Source organism: Oncorhynchus keta, unplaced genomic scaffold (genome assembly GCF_023373465.1).
Source record: "Oncorhynchus keta strain PuntledgeMale-10-30-2019 unplaced genomic scaffold, Oket_V2 Un_scaffold_6470_pilon_pilon, whole genome shotgun sequence".
Taxonomy (NCBI): Eukaryota; Metazoa; Chordata; class Actinopteri; order Salmoniformes; family Salmonidae; genus Oncorhynchus; species Oncorhynchus keta.
In genome coordinates, this window is record NW_026290984.1 from 72,501 (window position 1) to 89,639 (window position 17,139).

The 17,139-nt window shown below is 48.2% G+C and overlaps 1 protein-coding gene across 1 annotated transcript in view; it reads right to left on the reverse strand.

The window, feature by feature from the left end:
- The window catches only part of LOC127929324 (dorsal-ventral patterning tolloid-like protein 1), a 98,195-nt gene that overhangs the window by 48,826 nt on the left and 32,230 nt on the right, over positions 1-17,139 (reverse strand). The window contains exon 4 of the mRNA XM_052517294.1: positions 16,720-16,844. Within this exon, the coding sequence (XP_052373254.1) occupies positions 16,720-16,844 (125 nt within the window). The remainder of the gene's footprint in view (positions 1-16,719; positions 16,845-17,139) is intronic.

The following is a 17,139-nucleotide window of genomic DNA, read 5'->3' on the forward strand; positions in this document are numbered from 1 at the left end:
TCCCATCTCTCTCTATCTTTACCATCTCTACTCCCATCTCTCTATCTTTACCATCTCTACTCCCATCTCTCTCTATCTTTACCATCTCTCTCTCTCTCTATCTTTACCATCTCTACTCCCATCTCTCTCTATCTTTACCATCTCTACTCCCATCTCTCTCTATCTTTACCATCTCTACTCCCATCTCTCTCTATCTTTACCATCTCTACTCCCATCTCTCTATCTTTACCATCTCTACTCCCATCTCTATCTTTACCATCTCTATCCCATTTATCTTTACCATCTCTACTCCCATTCTCTATCTTTACCATCTCTACTCCCATCTATCTTTACCATCTCTACTCCCATCTCTCTCTATCTTTACCATCTCTCCCTCCCATCTCTCTCTATCTAGTTACCATCTCTACTCCCATCTCTCTATCTTTACCATCTCTACTCCCATCTCTCTATCTTTACCATCTCTACTCCCATCCATCTCTCTATCTTTACCATCTCTCCCATCTCCTCCTATCTTTACCATCTCTACTCCATCTCTCCTCCATCTCTCTCCCATCCATCTCTCTCCATCTCCTCTACTCCCATCTCTCTCTATCTTTACCATCTCTCTCCCATCTCCTCTATCTTTCCATCTCTCTCTCCATCTCTCTCCTATCTTTCCATCTCTACTCCCATCTCTCTATCTTTACCATCTCTCTCCCATCTCTCTCTATCTGTACCATCTCTACTCCCATATCTCTATCTCCTCCATCTCTCCTCCATCTCTCTCCATCTCTCCTCCATCCATCTCTCTCCATCTCCCTATCCATCTCTCTCTCCTCCATCTCTCCATCTCTCTCTCCATCTCTACTCCATCTCTTTACCATCTATCCCTTTCCATCTACCATCTACTCCATCTCTCTCCATCTCCCTATCCATCTCTCCTCCATCTCCATCTCCATCTCTCTATCTTTCCATCTCTCTCCATCTCCCTATCTTTCCATCTCTCTCCCATCTCCTCTCTCTATCTTTCCATCTCCCTCTCCATCTCTCTCCATCTCTCTCCATCTCCTATCCATCTCTCCCTCCATCTCTCTCCATCCTCTTTCTCCATCTCTCCATCTTTAGCCCATCCATCTCTCCATTTCTTCATATCTCCCGCCATCTCTCACTCCGTCTCTCTCCATCTCCCTATCCATCTCTCTCTCCATCTCCCTATCCATCTCTCCCTCCATCTCCCTATCCATCTCTCTCTATCTCCCTATCCATCTCTCCCTGAATCTCTCCTTCTCTCCCTCCATCTCTTCCTCCATCTCTCTCCATCTCCCTATCCATCTCTCTCTCCATCTCTCTCCATCTCTCTCTCCATCTCTCTCCATCTCCCTATCCATCTCTCTCCATCTCTCTCCATCCATCTCTCCCTCCATCTCCCTCCATCTCTCTCTCCATCTCTCCCTCCATCTCCCTCCATCCATCTCTCCTCCATCTCTCTCCATCTCCCTATCCATCTCTCTCTCCATCTCTCTCCATCTCCCTATCCATCTCTCTCTCCATCTCTCCTCCATCTCTCCCTCCATATCTCCCTCCATCTCTCCTCCATCTCTCCCTCCATCTCTCGTTCCATATCTCCCTCTAACTCTCTTTCCTTCTCTCCCTCCATCTCTCTCGTAGTGAGATGAGTCACATGTGCCGTCCTCTCCCATCATGCATGATGTTTTTACCCAGAGTGCCCTAGGGCCCGGCTCATCTGTCAGTTGTCACATATGATCTCATAAGGACTACAGCTGGGTTCACCACACACACACACACACACACAGCATGAATGCTCACTCACACACACATCTTATACACAGACATCAGGACAGTATGAATGCTGACTCACACACACATCTTATACACAGACATCAGGACAGTATGAATGCTGACTCACACACACATCTTATACACAGACATCAGGACAGTATGAATGCTGACTCACACACACATCTTATACACAGACATCAGAATGTCAGAATAGAATGTTACAACAGACATCAGGACAATAGAATGTTACAACAGAATGTCACAGAATAAAATGAAATAAAACATTTTAGACTCAGGACAGTATGAATCTGATTCTAACATCTTATTCAGACATACTGAATGCTGCACACATTTTATACATCAACATTCTATTTTGACATTCTGAATTGTCACACAACATCTTATACACAGACATCAGGACTATTCTAACATTCTATTTTGACATTCTATTGCAGATGTTTATTCTAACATTCTATAATAACATTCTGAATGCAACATTATATTGTAAAATTATAATGTAACATTAAATTAATAAAACATTTTATTCTGTCATTCTATTCTAACATTCTATTCTAACATTCTATTCTGACATACTATTGCAACATTTTATTCTAACATTCTATTTTGACATTCTATTGTAACATTTCATTCTAAAATTATATTCTAACATTCTATTTTGACATTCTATTGTAACAGTTTGTTCTAAAATTCTATTCTAACATTTTATTCTGACATTTTATTCTGACATTCTATTGTAACATTCTATTGTAACATTATATTCTAACATTATATTGTAAAATTATATTGTAACATTATATTGTAAAATTATATTGTAACATTATATTCTAGCATTCTATTCTGACATTTACTGTAACATTCTATTCTAACATTCTATTCTAACATTTTATTCAAATATTATATTCTGACATTCTACTGTAACATTCCATTCTGACATTCTACTGTAACATTCTATTCTAACATTCTATTCTAACATTTTATTCAAATATTATATTCTGACATTCTACTGTAACATTCCATTCTGACATTCTACTGTAACATTCTATTCTAACATTTTATTCAAATATTATATTCTGACATTCTACTGTAACATTCCATTCTGACATTCTACTGTAACATTCCATTCTGACATTCTACTGTAACATTCTATTCCAACATTCTATTCTAACATTCTATTCAAATATTCTATTCTGACATTCTACTGTAACATTATATTCTAACATTCTATTGTAACATTCTATTCTAACATTCTACTGTAACATTATATTGTAACATTATATTGTAACATTTTATTCTAACATTATTTTCTAACATTCTATTGTAACATTTGATTCTAACATTTTATTCTAACATTCTATTGTAACATTTTACTCTAACATTTTATTCTAACATTCTATTCTGACATTCTACTGTAACATTCTATTATAACATTTTATCCTAATATTAATTCTGACATTCTACTGTAACATTCTACTGTAACATTCTATTATAACATTCTATTCTATCATTTTATTATAATATTCTATTCTGACCCTTCTACTGTACCATTCTATATTCTACTGTAACATTCTGTAATCCCCTCCACCAGGGTCAGTACACTCTCAAATGTTGTTTTTTGATATCGTTGTAAGCCTGCCACACACACTATACAATACATTTATTTAACATAAGAATGAGTGTGAGTTTTTGTCACAACCCTGCTGCGGAGAGCGTGATCACACAGTCATCCGGAACAGCTGCTCTCATGCATATTTCAGTGTCACTTGCCTCGAAGCGAGCATAGAAGTCATTTAGCTCGTCTGGAAGGCTGGGCAGCTCACGGCTGGGCGTCCCATAGTAATGTGTAATAGTTTGCAAGCCCTGCCACATAAGATGAGTGTCGGAGCCGGTGTAGTATGATTCGATCTTAGCCCTGTATTGACGCTTGCCTGTTTGATAGTTCGTTGGAGGGCATGGCAGGATTTCTAATAAACTTCTGAGTTAGAGTCCTGCTTCTTGAAAGCGGCAGCTCTACCCTTTAGCTCAGTGCGAATGTTGCCTGTAATCCATGGCTTCTGGTTGGGTTATGTACATACAGTCACTGTAGGGACGACGTCCTCAATGCACTTATTGGTGAAGCCGGTGACTGAAGTGGTGTACTCCTCAATGCCATCAGATAAATCCCAGAACATGTTCCAGTCTGTGCTAGCAAAACAGACACACACTTTTTTATAGACCGAGTCACTGCTACTTCCTGCTTTAATTTGTCCTTCTAAGCAGGAATCAGAGGATAAAATTGTGGTCAGATTTTCCAAATGGAAGGTGAGGGAGAGCTTTGTTCACATCTCTGTGTGTGGAGTAAAGAGTAATAATATAATAATAATAATAATAATATAATAATAATAATATATAAGCTTTATACATCTCTGTAATAATAATAATATAATAATAATAATAATAATATACATCTCTGTGTGGAGTAAAGGTGGTCTATGGAGAGCTTTGTTCACATCTCTGTGTGGAGTAAAGGTGGTCTATGGAGAGCTTTGTTCACATCTCTGTGTGGAGTAAAGGTGGTCTAGAGAGCTTTGTTCACATCTCTGTGTGGAGTAAAGGTGGTCTAGAGAGCTTTGTTCACATCTCTGTGTGGAGTAAAGGTGGTCTAGAGAGCTTTGTTCACATCTCTGTGTGGAGTAAAGGTGGTCTAGAGAGCTTTGTTCACATCTCTGTGTGGAGTAAAGGTGGTCTAGAGAGCTTTGTTCACATCTCTGTGTGGAGTAAAGGTGGTCTAGAGAGCTTTGTTCACATCTCTGTGTGGAGTAAAGGTGGTCTAGAGAGCTTTGTTCACATCTCTGTGTGGAGTAAAGGTGGTCTATGGAGAGCTTTGTTCACATCTCTGTGTGGAGTAAAGGTGGTCTAGAGAGCTTTGTTCACATCTCTGTGTGGAGTAAAGGTGGTCTAGAGAGCTTTGTTCACATCTCTGTGTGGAGTAAAGGTGGTCTAGAGAGCTTTGTTCACATCTCTGTGTGGAGTAAAGGTGGTCTAGAGAGCTTTGTTCACATCTCTGTGTGGAGTAAAGGTGGTCTAGAGAGCTTTGTTCACATCTCTGTGTGGAGTAAAGGTGGTCTAGAGAGCTTTGTTCACATCTCTGTGTGGAGTAAAGGTGGTCTAGAGAGCTTTGTTCACATCTCTGTGTGGAGTAAAGGTCTAGAGTTCTTCACGTGTAATATGCTGGCAGAAATTCGGTAAAACGAATTTAAATTTCTGTATTAAAGTCTCCGCCCCTCAAACCTTCGAGTTAGTTTGAGGGTTAGGGTTTTTTTATTTATTTTTTTATTTATTTCACCTTTATTTAACCAGGTAGGCTAGTTGAGAACAAGTTTCATTTACTGTGACCTGGCCAAGATAAATTTAGCAGTGTGAACAGACAACACAGAGTTACACATGGAGTAAACAATTAGCAAGTCAATAACACAGTAGAAAAAAATGGGTTCAGTCTATATACAATGTGTGCAAAAGGCATGAGGAGGTAGGCGAATAATACAATTTTCAGATTAACACTGGAGTGATAAATGATCAGATGGGCATGTACAGGTAGAGATATTGGTGTGCAAAAGAGCAGAAAAGTAAATAAATAAAAACAGTATAAAAACAGTATGGGAATGAGGTAGGTGAAAAAGGGTGAGCTATTTACCTATAGACTATGTACAGCTGCAGCGATCGGTTAGCTGCTCGGATAGCTGATGTTTGAAGTTGAGAGGGAGATAAAGTCTCCAACTTCAGCTTTTTCACAATCTCGTTCCAGTCACAGGCAGCAGAGTACTGGAACAAACCAAATGAGGTGTTGGCTTTAGGGATGATCAGTGAGATACACCTGCTGGAAAAATACATGGATGGGTGTTGTTCGTGACCAGTGAACTGAGATAAGGCGGAGTTTACCTAGCATGGACTTGTAGATGACCTGAGCCAGTGGGTCTGATTACGAATATGTAGTGAGGGCCAGCCGACTAGAGCATACAACAGTGGTGGGTGGTATAAGGTGCTTTAGTGACAAAACGGATGGCACTGTGGTAGACTGCATCCAGTTTGCTGAGTAGATTGTTGGAAGCCATTTTGTAGATGACATCGCCATTTTAAGTCGAGGATTTGTCAGGATAGTCAGTTTTACTAGGGTAAGCTTGGCAGCGTGATTGAAGGAGGCTTTGTTGGAATAGAAAGCCGACTCTGGATTTGATTTTTGATTGGAGATGTTTGATGTGAGTCTGGAAGGAGAGTTTGCAGTCTAGCCAGACACCTAGGTACTTATAGATGTCCACATATTCAAGGTTGGAGCCATCCAGGGTGGTGATGCTAGTCGGGCATGCGGGTGCAGGCAGGAATGAAAAGCATGCATTTGGTTTTACTAGCGTTTAAGGCAGTTGGAGGCCACGGAAGGAGTATTTGTAGGCATTAGCTCGTTTGGAGATTGACCATAGACACAGTGTCCAATGACGGGCCGAAAGTATATAGAAATGGTGTCAAAAAGTCTGCTACCAGTGGATTTTTCAGGGAATCAGCAGCAAGAGCAACATCATTGACTATTACAAGAAAAGAGTATGACAAAAGGGGTTAAGGGTTAGGGTTGGTTCAGTTTGAAGGTTAGGGTTTGAGGTTAAGGTTTAGGATTAGGGGTTAAGGGTTAGGGGAAAGGGTTAGGGGTAAAGGGTTAGGGGTAAAGGGGTAAGGGGTTAAGGGTTCAGGGTTAAAACCTGTGTAGGGCAGAGGTTCCGCATAGTACATTCCGCTGAAAAGGCACAAGAAATTCAAAAATATATTTTAGAAATATGTAGAGTTTCACACATTAACAAGTCCAATACAGCAAATGAAAGATAAACACCTTTTTAATCTACCCATTTGTCCGATTTCAAAAATGATTTACAGCTAAAGCACAACATATGATTGTGCTAGGTCATAGCCAAGTCACAAAACACACACAGCCATTTTCCTGCCAAAGATAGGAGTTCAAAAAGCAGAAATAGAGATAAATTAATCACTAACCTTTGATGATCTTCATCAGATGACACTCATAGAACATCATGTAACACAATACATGTATGTTTTGTTCGATTTGCATATTTATATCCAAAAACTCAGTTTACAATGGCGCTTGACGTGCAGTAATGTTTTGATTACAAAACATCTTGAGATCTTGCAGAAATACTCATAATAAACATTGATAAAAGATACAAGTGTTATTCACAGAATTAAAGATAGATCTAATGAACGGCTGTGTCAGATTTCAAAAAACTTTAGAGGGAATCCGCCATTTTGGAGGCAACAAAAGAAACAACACCATAAATATTCACTTACCTTTGATGATCTTCATCAGAATGCACTCCGGGAATCCCAGTTCGACAATAAATGACTGATTTCTTCCATAAAGTTCCATCATTTAAGTCCAAATAGCCACTTGTTGTTCAGCCCTGTAATCCATCTTGTGCAGCATTTCATCCAGACAAAAACTCGAAAAAGTTCCAGTTTAGAAACATGTCAGACGATGTATAGAATCAATCGTTAGGATGTTTTAACATAAAACATGAATAATGTTCCAAACGGAGAATTCCTCAGAAAGGCTTGTCTTCAGAAAGGCTCTAGAACGAGAGGTAACTCTGTCAGACCAGGGTGAGCCCCTGCTTTATGAGACCAAGGCTCTCTGTCAGACCACTGACTCAAAAGGTCTCATGAGCTTTATAGTAGAATCCTCATTTAAGTTTCAAAATATGGTTGACATCTAGTGGAAGCCCTAGGAAGTGCAACCTCATCCATATCTCAATGTGTACTCGGTAGGCCAAGCTTTGAAAAACTACAAACCTCACTTCCTGATTGGATTTTTTCTCAGGTTTCGCCTGCCATGTGGGACATCACAGTCTCTGTGGAACCTGGACTGACTGGATGGAGGAAACATCACAGTCTCTGAGGAACCTGACTGGCTGGAGGGAGGAAACATCACAGTCTCTGAGGAACCTGACTGGCTGGAGGGAGGAAACATCACAGTCTGTGAAGAACCTGACTGGCTGAAGGGAGGAAACATCACAATCTCTGAGGAACCTGACTGGCTGGAGGGAGGAGACATCACAGTCTCTGAGGAACCTGACTGGCTGGAGGGAGGAGACATCACAGTCTCTGAGGAACCTGACTGGCTGGAGGGAGGAGACATCACAGTCTCTGAGGAACCTGACTGGAGGGAGGAGACATCACAGTCTCTGAGGAACCTGACTGGAGGGAGGAAACATCACAGTCTCTGAGGAACCTGACTGGCTGGAGGAAACATCACAGTCTCTGAGGAACCTGACTGGCTGGAGGGAGGAAACATCACAGTCTCTGAGGAACCTGACTGGCTGGAGGGAGGAAACATCACAGTCTCTGAGGAACCTGACTGGCTGGAGGGAGGAGACATCACAGTCTCTGAGGAACCTGACTGGCTGGAGGGAGGAAACATCACAGTCTCTGAGGAACCTGACTGGCTGGAGGGAGGAGACATCACAGTCTCTGAGGAACCTGACTGGCTGGAGGGAGGAGACATCACAGTCTCTGAGGAACCTGACTGGCTGGAGGGAGGAGACATCACAGTCTCTGAGGAACCTGACTGGCTGGAGGAAACATCACAGTCTCTGAGGAACCTGACTGGCTGGAGGAAACATCACAGTCTCTGAGGAACCTGACTGGCTGGAGGAAACATCACAGTCTCTGAGGAACCTGACTGGCTGGAGGAAACATCACAGTCTCTGAGGAACCTGACTGGCTGGAGGGAGGAAACATCACAGTCTCTGAGGAACCTGACTGGCTGGAGGGAGGAGACATCACAGTCTCTGAGGAACCTGACTGGCTGGAGGGAGGAAACATCACAGTCTCTGAGGAACCTGACTGGCTGGAGGGAGGAAACATCACAGTCTCTGAGGAACCTGACTGGCTGGAGGGAGGAAACATCACAGTCTCTTAGGAACCTGACTGGCTGGAGGGAGGAAACATCACAGTCTCTGAGGAACCTGACTGACTGGAGGGAGGAAACATCACAGTCTCTGAGGAACCTGACTGGCTGGAGGGAGGAAACGTCACAGTCTCTGAGGAACCTGACTGGCTGGAGGGAGGAAACATCACAGTCTCTGAGGAACCTGACTGGCTGGAGGGAGGAAACATCACAGTCTCTGAGGAACCTGACTGGCTGGAGGGAGGAAACATCACAGTCTCTGAGGAACCTGACTGGCTGGAGGAGACATCACAGTCTCTGAGGAACCTGACTGGATGGAGGAAACATCACAGTCTCTGACGAACCTGACTGGCTGGAGGAAACATCACAGTCTCTGAGGAACCTGACTGGCTGGAGGGAGGAAACATCACAGTCTCTGAGGAACCTGACTGGAGGGAGGAGACATCACAGTCTCTGATGAACCTGACTGGCTGGAGGGAGGAGACATCACAGTCTCTGAGGAACCTGACTGGCTGGAGGAAACATCACAGTCTCTGAAGAACCTGACTGGCTGGAGGGAGGAGACATCACAGTCTCTGAGGAACTTGGCTGGAGGGAGGAAACATCACAGTCTCTGAGGAACCTGACTGGCTGGAGGAAACATCACAGTCTCTGAGGAACCTGACTGGCTGGAGGAAACATCACAGTCTCTGAGGAACCTGACTGGCTGGAGGGAGGAAACATCACAGTCTCTGAGGAACCTGACTGGCTGGAGGGAGGAAACATCACAGTCTCTGAGGAACCTGACTGGCTGGAGGGAGGAGACATCACAGTCTCTGAGGAACCTGACTGGCTGGAGGGAGGAAACATCACAGTCTCTGAGGAACCTGACTGGCTGGAGGGAGGAGACATCACAGTCTCTGAGGATCCTGACTGGCTGGAGGGAGGAGACATCACAGTCTCTGAGGAACCTGACTGGCTGGAGGGAGGAGACATCACCGTCTCTGAGGAACCTGACTGGCTGGAGGGAGGAGACATCACAGTCTCTGAGGAACCTGACTGGCTGGAGGGAGGAGACATCACAGTCTCTGAGGAACCTGACTGGCTGGAGGGAGGAGACATCACAGTCTCTGAGGAACCTGACTGGCTGGAGGGAGGAGACATCACAGTCTCTGAGGAACCTGACTGGAGGGAGGAAACATCACAGTCTCTGAGGAACCTGACTGGCTGGAGGAAACATCACAGTCTCTGAGGAACCTGACTGGCTGGAGGGAGGAAACATCACAGTCTCTGAGGAACCTGACTGGCTGGAGGGAGGAAACATCACAGTCTCTGAGGAACCTGACTGGCTGGAGGGAGGAGACATCACAGTCTCTGAGGAACCTGACTGGCTGGAGGGAGGAAACATCACAGTCTCTGAGGAACCTGACTGGCTGGAGGGAGGAGACATCACAGTCTCTGAGGAACCTGACTGGCTGGAGGGAGGAGACATCACAGTCTCTGAGGAACCTGACTGGCTGGAGGGAGGAGACATCACCGTCTCTGAGGAACCTGACTGGCTGGAGGAAACATCACAGTCTCTGAGGAACCTGACTGGCTGGAGGAAACATCACAGTCTCTGAGGAACCTGACTGGCTGGAGGAAACATCACAGTCTCTGAGGAACCTGACTGGCTGGAGGAAACATCACAGTCTCTGAGGAACCTGACTGGCTGGAGGGAGGAAACATCACAGTCTCTGAGGAACCTGACTGGCTGGAGGGAGGAGACATCACAGTCTCTGAGGAACCTGACTGGCTGGAGGGAGGAAACATCACAGTCTCTGAGGAACCTGACTGGCTGGAGGGAGGAAACATCACAGTCTCTGAGGAACCTGACTGGCTGGAGGGAGGAAACATCACAGTCTCTTAGGAACCTGACTGGCTGGAGGGAGGAAACATCACAGTCTCTGAGGAACCTGACTGACTGGAGGGAGGAAACATCACAGTCTCTGAGGAACCTGACTGGCTGGAGGGAGGAAACGTCACAGTCTCTGAGGAACCTGACTGACTGGAGGGAGGAAACATCACAGTCTCTGAAGAACCTGACTGGCTGGAGGGAGGAAACATCACAGTCTCTGAGGAACCTGACTGGCTGGAGGGAGGAGACATCACAGTCTCTGAGGAACCTGACTGGCTGGAGGGAGGAAACATCAGTCTCTGAGGAACCTGACTGGCTGGAGGGAGGAAACATCACAGTCTCTGAGGAACCTGACTGGCTGGAGGAAGGAAACATCACAGTCTCTGAGGAACCTGACTGGCTGGAGGGAGGGAGACATCACAGTCTCTGAGGAACCTGACTGGCTGGAGGGAGGAGACATCACAGTCTCTGAGGAACCTGACTGGCTGGAGGAGACATCACAGTCTCTGAGGAACCTGACTGGATGGAGGAAACATCACAGTCTCTGACGAACCTGACTGGCTGGAGGAAACATCACAGTCTCTGAGGAACCTGACTGGCTGGAGGGAGGAAACATCACAGTCTCTGAGGAACCTGACTGGAGGGAGGAGACATCACAGTCTCTGAGGAACCTGACTGGCTGGAGGGAGGAGACATCACAGTCTCTGAGGAACCTGACTGGCTGGAGGAAACATTACAGTCTCTGAAGAACCTGACTGGCTGGAGGGAGGAGACATCACAGTCTCTGAGGAACTTGGCTGGAGGGAGGAAACATCACAGTTTCTGAGGAACCTGACTGGCTGGAGGAAACATCACAGTCTCTGAGGAACCTGACTGGCTGGAGGGAAGAAACATCACAGTCTCTGAGGAACCTGACTTGCTGGAGGGAGGAGACATCACAGTCTCTGAGGAACCTGACTGACTGGAGGGAGGAAACATCACAGTCTCTGAGGAACCTGACTGGCTGGAGGGAGGAGACATCACAGTCTCTGAGGAACCTGACTGACTGGAGGGAGGAAACATCACAGTCTCTGAGGAACCTGACTGGCTGGAGGGAGGAGACATCACAGTCTCTGAGGAACCTGACTGGCTGGAGGGAGGAAACATCACAGTCTCTGAGGAACCTGACTGGAGGGAGGAGACATCACAGTCTCTGAGGAACCTGACTGGAGAGAGGAAACATCACAGTCTCTGAGGAACCTGACTGGCTGGAGGGAGGAAACATCACAGTCTCTGAGGAACCTGACTGGCTGGAGGAAACATCACAGTCTCTGAGGAACCTGACTGGCTGGAGGAAACATCACAGTCTCTGAGGAACCTGACTGGCTGGACGGAGAAAACATCACAGTCTCTGAGGAACCTGACTGGCTGGAGGAAACATCACAGTCTCTGAGGAACCTGACTGGCTGGAGGGAGGAAACATCACAGTCTCTGAGGAACCTGACTGGCTGGAGGGAGGAGACATCACAGTCTCTGAGGAACCTGACTGGCTGGAGGGAGGAAACATCACAGTCTCTGAGGAACCTGACTGGCTGGAGGAAACATAACAGTCTCTGAGGAACCTGACTTGCTGGAGGGAGGAGACATCACAGTCTCTGAGGAACCTGACTGGCTGGAGGGAGGAAACATCACAGTCTCTGAGGAACCTGACTGGCTGGAGGGAGGAAACATCACAGTCTCTGAGGAACCTGACTGGCTGGAGGGAGGAAACATCACAGTCTCTGAGGAACCTGACTGGCTGGAGGGAGGAAACATCACAGTCTCTGAGGAACCTGACTGGCTGGAGGGAGGAGACATCACAGTCTCTGAGGAACCTGACTGGCTGGAGGGAGGAGACATCACAGTCTCTGAGGAACCTGACTGGCTGGAGGAGACATCACAGTCTCTGAGGAACCTGACTGGATGGAGGAAACATCACAGTCTCTGACGAACCTGACTGGCTGGAGGAAACATCACAGTCTCTGAGGAACCTGACTGGCTGGAGGGAGGAAACATCACAGTCTCTGAGGAACCTGACTGGAGGGAGGAGACATCACAGTCTCTGAGGAACCTGACTGGCTGGAGGGAGGAGACATCACAGTCTCTGAGGAACCTGACTGGCTGGAGGAAACATCACAGTCTCTGAAGAACCTGACTGGCTGGAGGGAGGAGACATCACAGTCTCTGAGGAACCTGGCTGGAGGGAGGAAACATCACAGTCTCTGAGGAACCTGACTGGCTGGAGGGGAGGAAACATCACAGTCTCTGAGGAACCTGACTGGCTGGAGGAAACATCACAGTCTCTGAGGAACCTGACTGGCTGGAGGAAACATCACAGTCTCTGAGGAACCTGACTGGCTGGAGGGAGGAAACATCACAGTCTCTGAGGAACCTGACTGGCTGGAGGGAGGAGACATCACAGTCTCTGAGGAACCTGACTGGCTGGAGGGAGGAAACATCACAGTCTCTGAGGAACCTGACTTGCTGGAGGGACGAGACATCACAGTCTCTGAGGAACCTGACTGGCTGGAGGGAGGAAACATCACAGTCTCTGAGGAACCTGACTGGCTGGAGGGAGGAAACATCACAGTCTCTGAGGAACCTGACTGGCTGGAGGGAGGAGACATCACAGTCTCTGAGGAACCTGACTGGCTGGAGGGAGGAGACATCACCGTCTCTGAGGAACCTGACTGGCTGGAGGAAACATCACAGTCTCTGAGGAACCTGACTGGCTGGAGGAAACATCACAGTCTCTGAGGAACCTGACTGGCTGGAGGAAACATCACAGTCTCTGAGGAACCTGCCTGAGGAACCTGCTGGCTGGGAGGAAACATCACAGTCTCTGAGGAACCTGACTGGCTGGAGGGAGGAAACATCACAGTCTCTGAGGAACCTGACTGGCTGGAGGGAGGAAACATCACAGTCTCTGAGGAACCTGACTGGCTGGAGGGAGGAAACATCACAGTCTCTGAGGAACCTGACTGGCTGGAGGGAGGAAACATCACAGTCTCTGAGGAACCTGACTGGCTGGAGGGAGGAAACATCACAGTCTCTGAGGAACCTGACTGGCTGGAGGGAGGAAACATCACAGTCTCTGAGGAACCTGACTGGCTGGAGGGAGGAAACATCACAGTCTCTGAGGAACCTGACTGGCTGGAGGGAGGAAACATCACAGTCTCTGAGGAACCTGACTGGCTGGAGGGAGGAAACATCACAGTCTCTGAGGAACCTGACTGGCTGGAGGGAGGAGACATCACAGTCTCTGAGGAACCTGACTGGCTGGAGGGAGGAAACATCACAGTCTCTGAGGAACCTGACTGGCTGGAGGGAGGAAACATCACAGTCTCTGAGGAACCTGACTGGCTGGAGGGAGGAAACATCACAGTCTCTGAGGAACCTGACTGGCTGGAGGGAGGAGACATCACAGTCTCTGAGGAACCTGACTGACTGGAGGGAGGAAACATCACAGTCTCTGAGGAACCTGACTGGCTGGAGGGAGGAGACATCACAGTCTCTGAGGAACCTGACTGGCTGGAGGAAACATCACAGTCTCTGAAGAACCTGACTGGCTGGAGGGAGGAGACATCACAGTCTCTGAGGAACCTGGCTGGAGGGAGGAAACATCACAGTCTCTGAGGAACCTGACTGGCTGGAGGGAGGAAACATCACAGTCTCTGAGGAACCTGACTGGCTGGAGGAAACATCACAGTCTCTGAGGAACCTGACTGGCTGGAGGAAACATCACAGTCTCTGAGGAACCTGACTGGCTGGAGGGAGGAAACATCACAGTCTCTGAGGAACCTGACTGGCTGGAGGGAGGAGACATCACAGTCTCTGAGGAACCTGACTGGCTGGAGGGAGGAAACATCACAGTCTCTGAGGAACCTGACTTGCTGGAGGGAGGAGACATCACAGTCTCTGAGGAACCTGACTGGCTGGAGGGAGGAAACATCACAGTCTCTGAGGAACCTGACTGGCTGGAGGGAGGAAACATCACAGTCTCTGAGGAACCTGACTGGCTGGAGGGAGGAGACATCACAGTCTCTGAGGAACCTGACTGGCTGGAGGGAGGAGACATCACCGTCTCTGAGGAACCTGACTGGCTGGAGGAAACATCACAGTCTCTGAGGAACCTGACTGGCTGGAGGAAACATCACAGTCTCTGAGGAACCTGACTGGCTGGAGGAAACATCACAGTCTCTGAGGAACCTGACTGGCTGGAGGAAACATCACAGTCTCTGAGGAACCTGACTGGCTGGAGGGAGGAAACATCACAGTCTCTGAGGACCCTGACTGGCTGGAGGGAGGAAACATCACAGTCTCTGAGGAACCTGACTGGCTGGAGGGAGGAAACATCACAGTCTCTGAGGAACCTGACTGGCTGGAGGGAGGAAACATCACAGTCTCTGAGGAACCTGACTGGCTGGAGGGAGGAAACATCACAGTCTCTGAGGAACCTGACTGGCTGGAGGGAGGAGACATCACAGTCTCTGAGGAACCTGACTGACTGGAGGGAGGAAACATCACAGTCTCTGAGGAACCTGACTGGCTGGAGGGAGGAAACATCACAGTCTCTGAGGAACCTGACTGGCTGGAGGGAGGAAACATCACAGTCTCTGAGGAACCTGACTGGCTGGAGGGAGGAAACATCACAGTCTCTGAGGAACCTGACTGGCTGGAGGGAGGAGACATCACAGTCTCTGAGGAACCTGACTGGCTGGAGGGAGGAAACATCACAGTCTCTGAGGAACCTGACTGGCTGGAGGGAGGAAACATCACAGTCTCTGAGGAACCTGACTGGCTGGAGGGAGGAAACATCACAGTCTCTGAGGAACCTGACTGGCTGGAGGGAGGAGACATCACAGTCTCTGAGGAACCTGACTGACTGGAGGGAGGAAACATCACAGTCTCTGAGGAACCTGACTGGCTGGAGGGAGGAAACATCACAGTCTCTGAGGAACCTGACTGGCTGGAGGGAGGAAACATCACAGTCTCTGAGGAACCTGACTGGCTGGAGGGAGGAAACATCACAGTCTCTGAGGAACCTGACTGGCTGGAGGGAGGAGACATCACAGTCTCTGAGGAACCTGACTGGCTGGAGGGAGGAAACATCACAGTCTCTGAGGAACCTGACTGGCTGGAGGGAGGAGACATCACAGTCTCTGAGGAACCTGACTGGATGGAGGAAACATCACAGTCTCTGAGGAACCTGACTGGCTGGAGGAAACATCACAGTCTCTGAGGAACCTGACTGGCTGGAGGGAGGAGACATCACAGTCTCTGAGGAACCTGACTGGCTGGAGGGAGGAAACATCACAGTCTCTGAGGAACCTGACTGGAGGGAGGAGACATCACAGTCTCTGAGGAACCTGACTGGCTGGAGGGAGGAGACATCACAGTCTCTGAGGAACCTGACTGGCTGGAGGGAGGAGACATCACAGTCTCTGAGGAACCTGACTGGCTGGAGGGAGGAGACATCACAGTCTCTGAGGAACCTGACTGGCTGGAGGGAGGAGACATCACAGTCTCTGAGGAACCTGACTGGCTGGAGGGAGGAGACATCACAGTCTCTGAGGAACCTGACTGGCTGGAGGGAGGAGACATCACAGTCTCTGAGGAACCTGACTGGCTGGAGGGAGGAGACATCACAGTCTCTGAGGAACCTGACTGGCTGGAGGGAGGAAACATCACAGTCTCTGAGGAACCTGACTGGCTGGAGGGAGGAGACATCACAGTCTCTGAGGAACCTGACTGGCTGGAGGGAGGAAACATCACAGTCTCTGAGGAACCTGACTGGCTGGAGGGAGGAGACATCACAGTCTCTGAGGACACGTCAGACAGCAGAAGAACAGTATCTGATGAGAAAGGCCGGTAAGACACACACACACACACACACACACACACACACACACACACACACACACACACACACACACACACACACACACACACACACACACACACACACACACACACACACACACACACACACACACACACACACACACACACACACACACACACACACACACACACACACACACACACACACACACAGTACACACACAGTACACAGACCTACCTGGGCATCTGTAGAGCTTCCTGGCCTGAGAGATGTCTCCTTTACTGAGTCTGGTCCTCTGTCCAATGGCAGGACGGATCCCACTCTCATCTCTAGATGGGAGGATGGTGTCTAGAAACATACCTCTGGATGGAGGGAGGGAGGGAGGAGGGGGAGGGAGGGAGGAGGGGGAGGGAGGGAGGGGGGAGGGAGGGGGGGAGGGGGATGAGGGAGGGAGGTAGGGGGGTGAGGAGGGGGAGGGAAGGAGGGAGGGGGAGGAGGGAGGGAGGGTGGGTGGGAGGAGGGGGAGGGAGGGAGGGAGGAGGGGGAGGGAGGGAGGGGGGAGGGAGGGGGAGGGGGAGGGAGGGAGGGAGGGAGGGGGGTGAGGAGGGGGGAGGGAAGGAGGGAGGGGAGGAGGGGGAGGGAGAGATAATGAAGTAA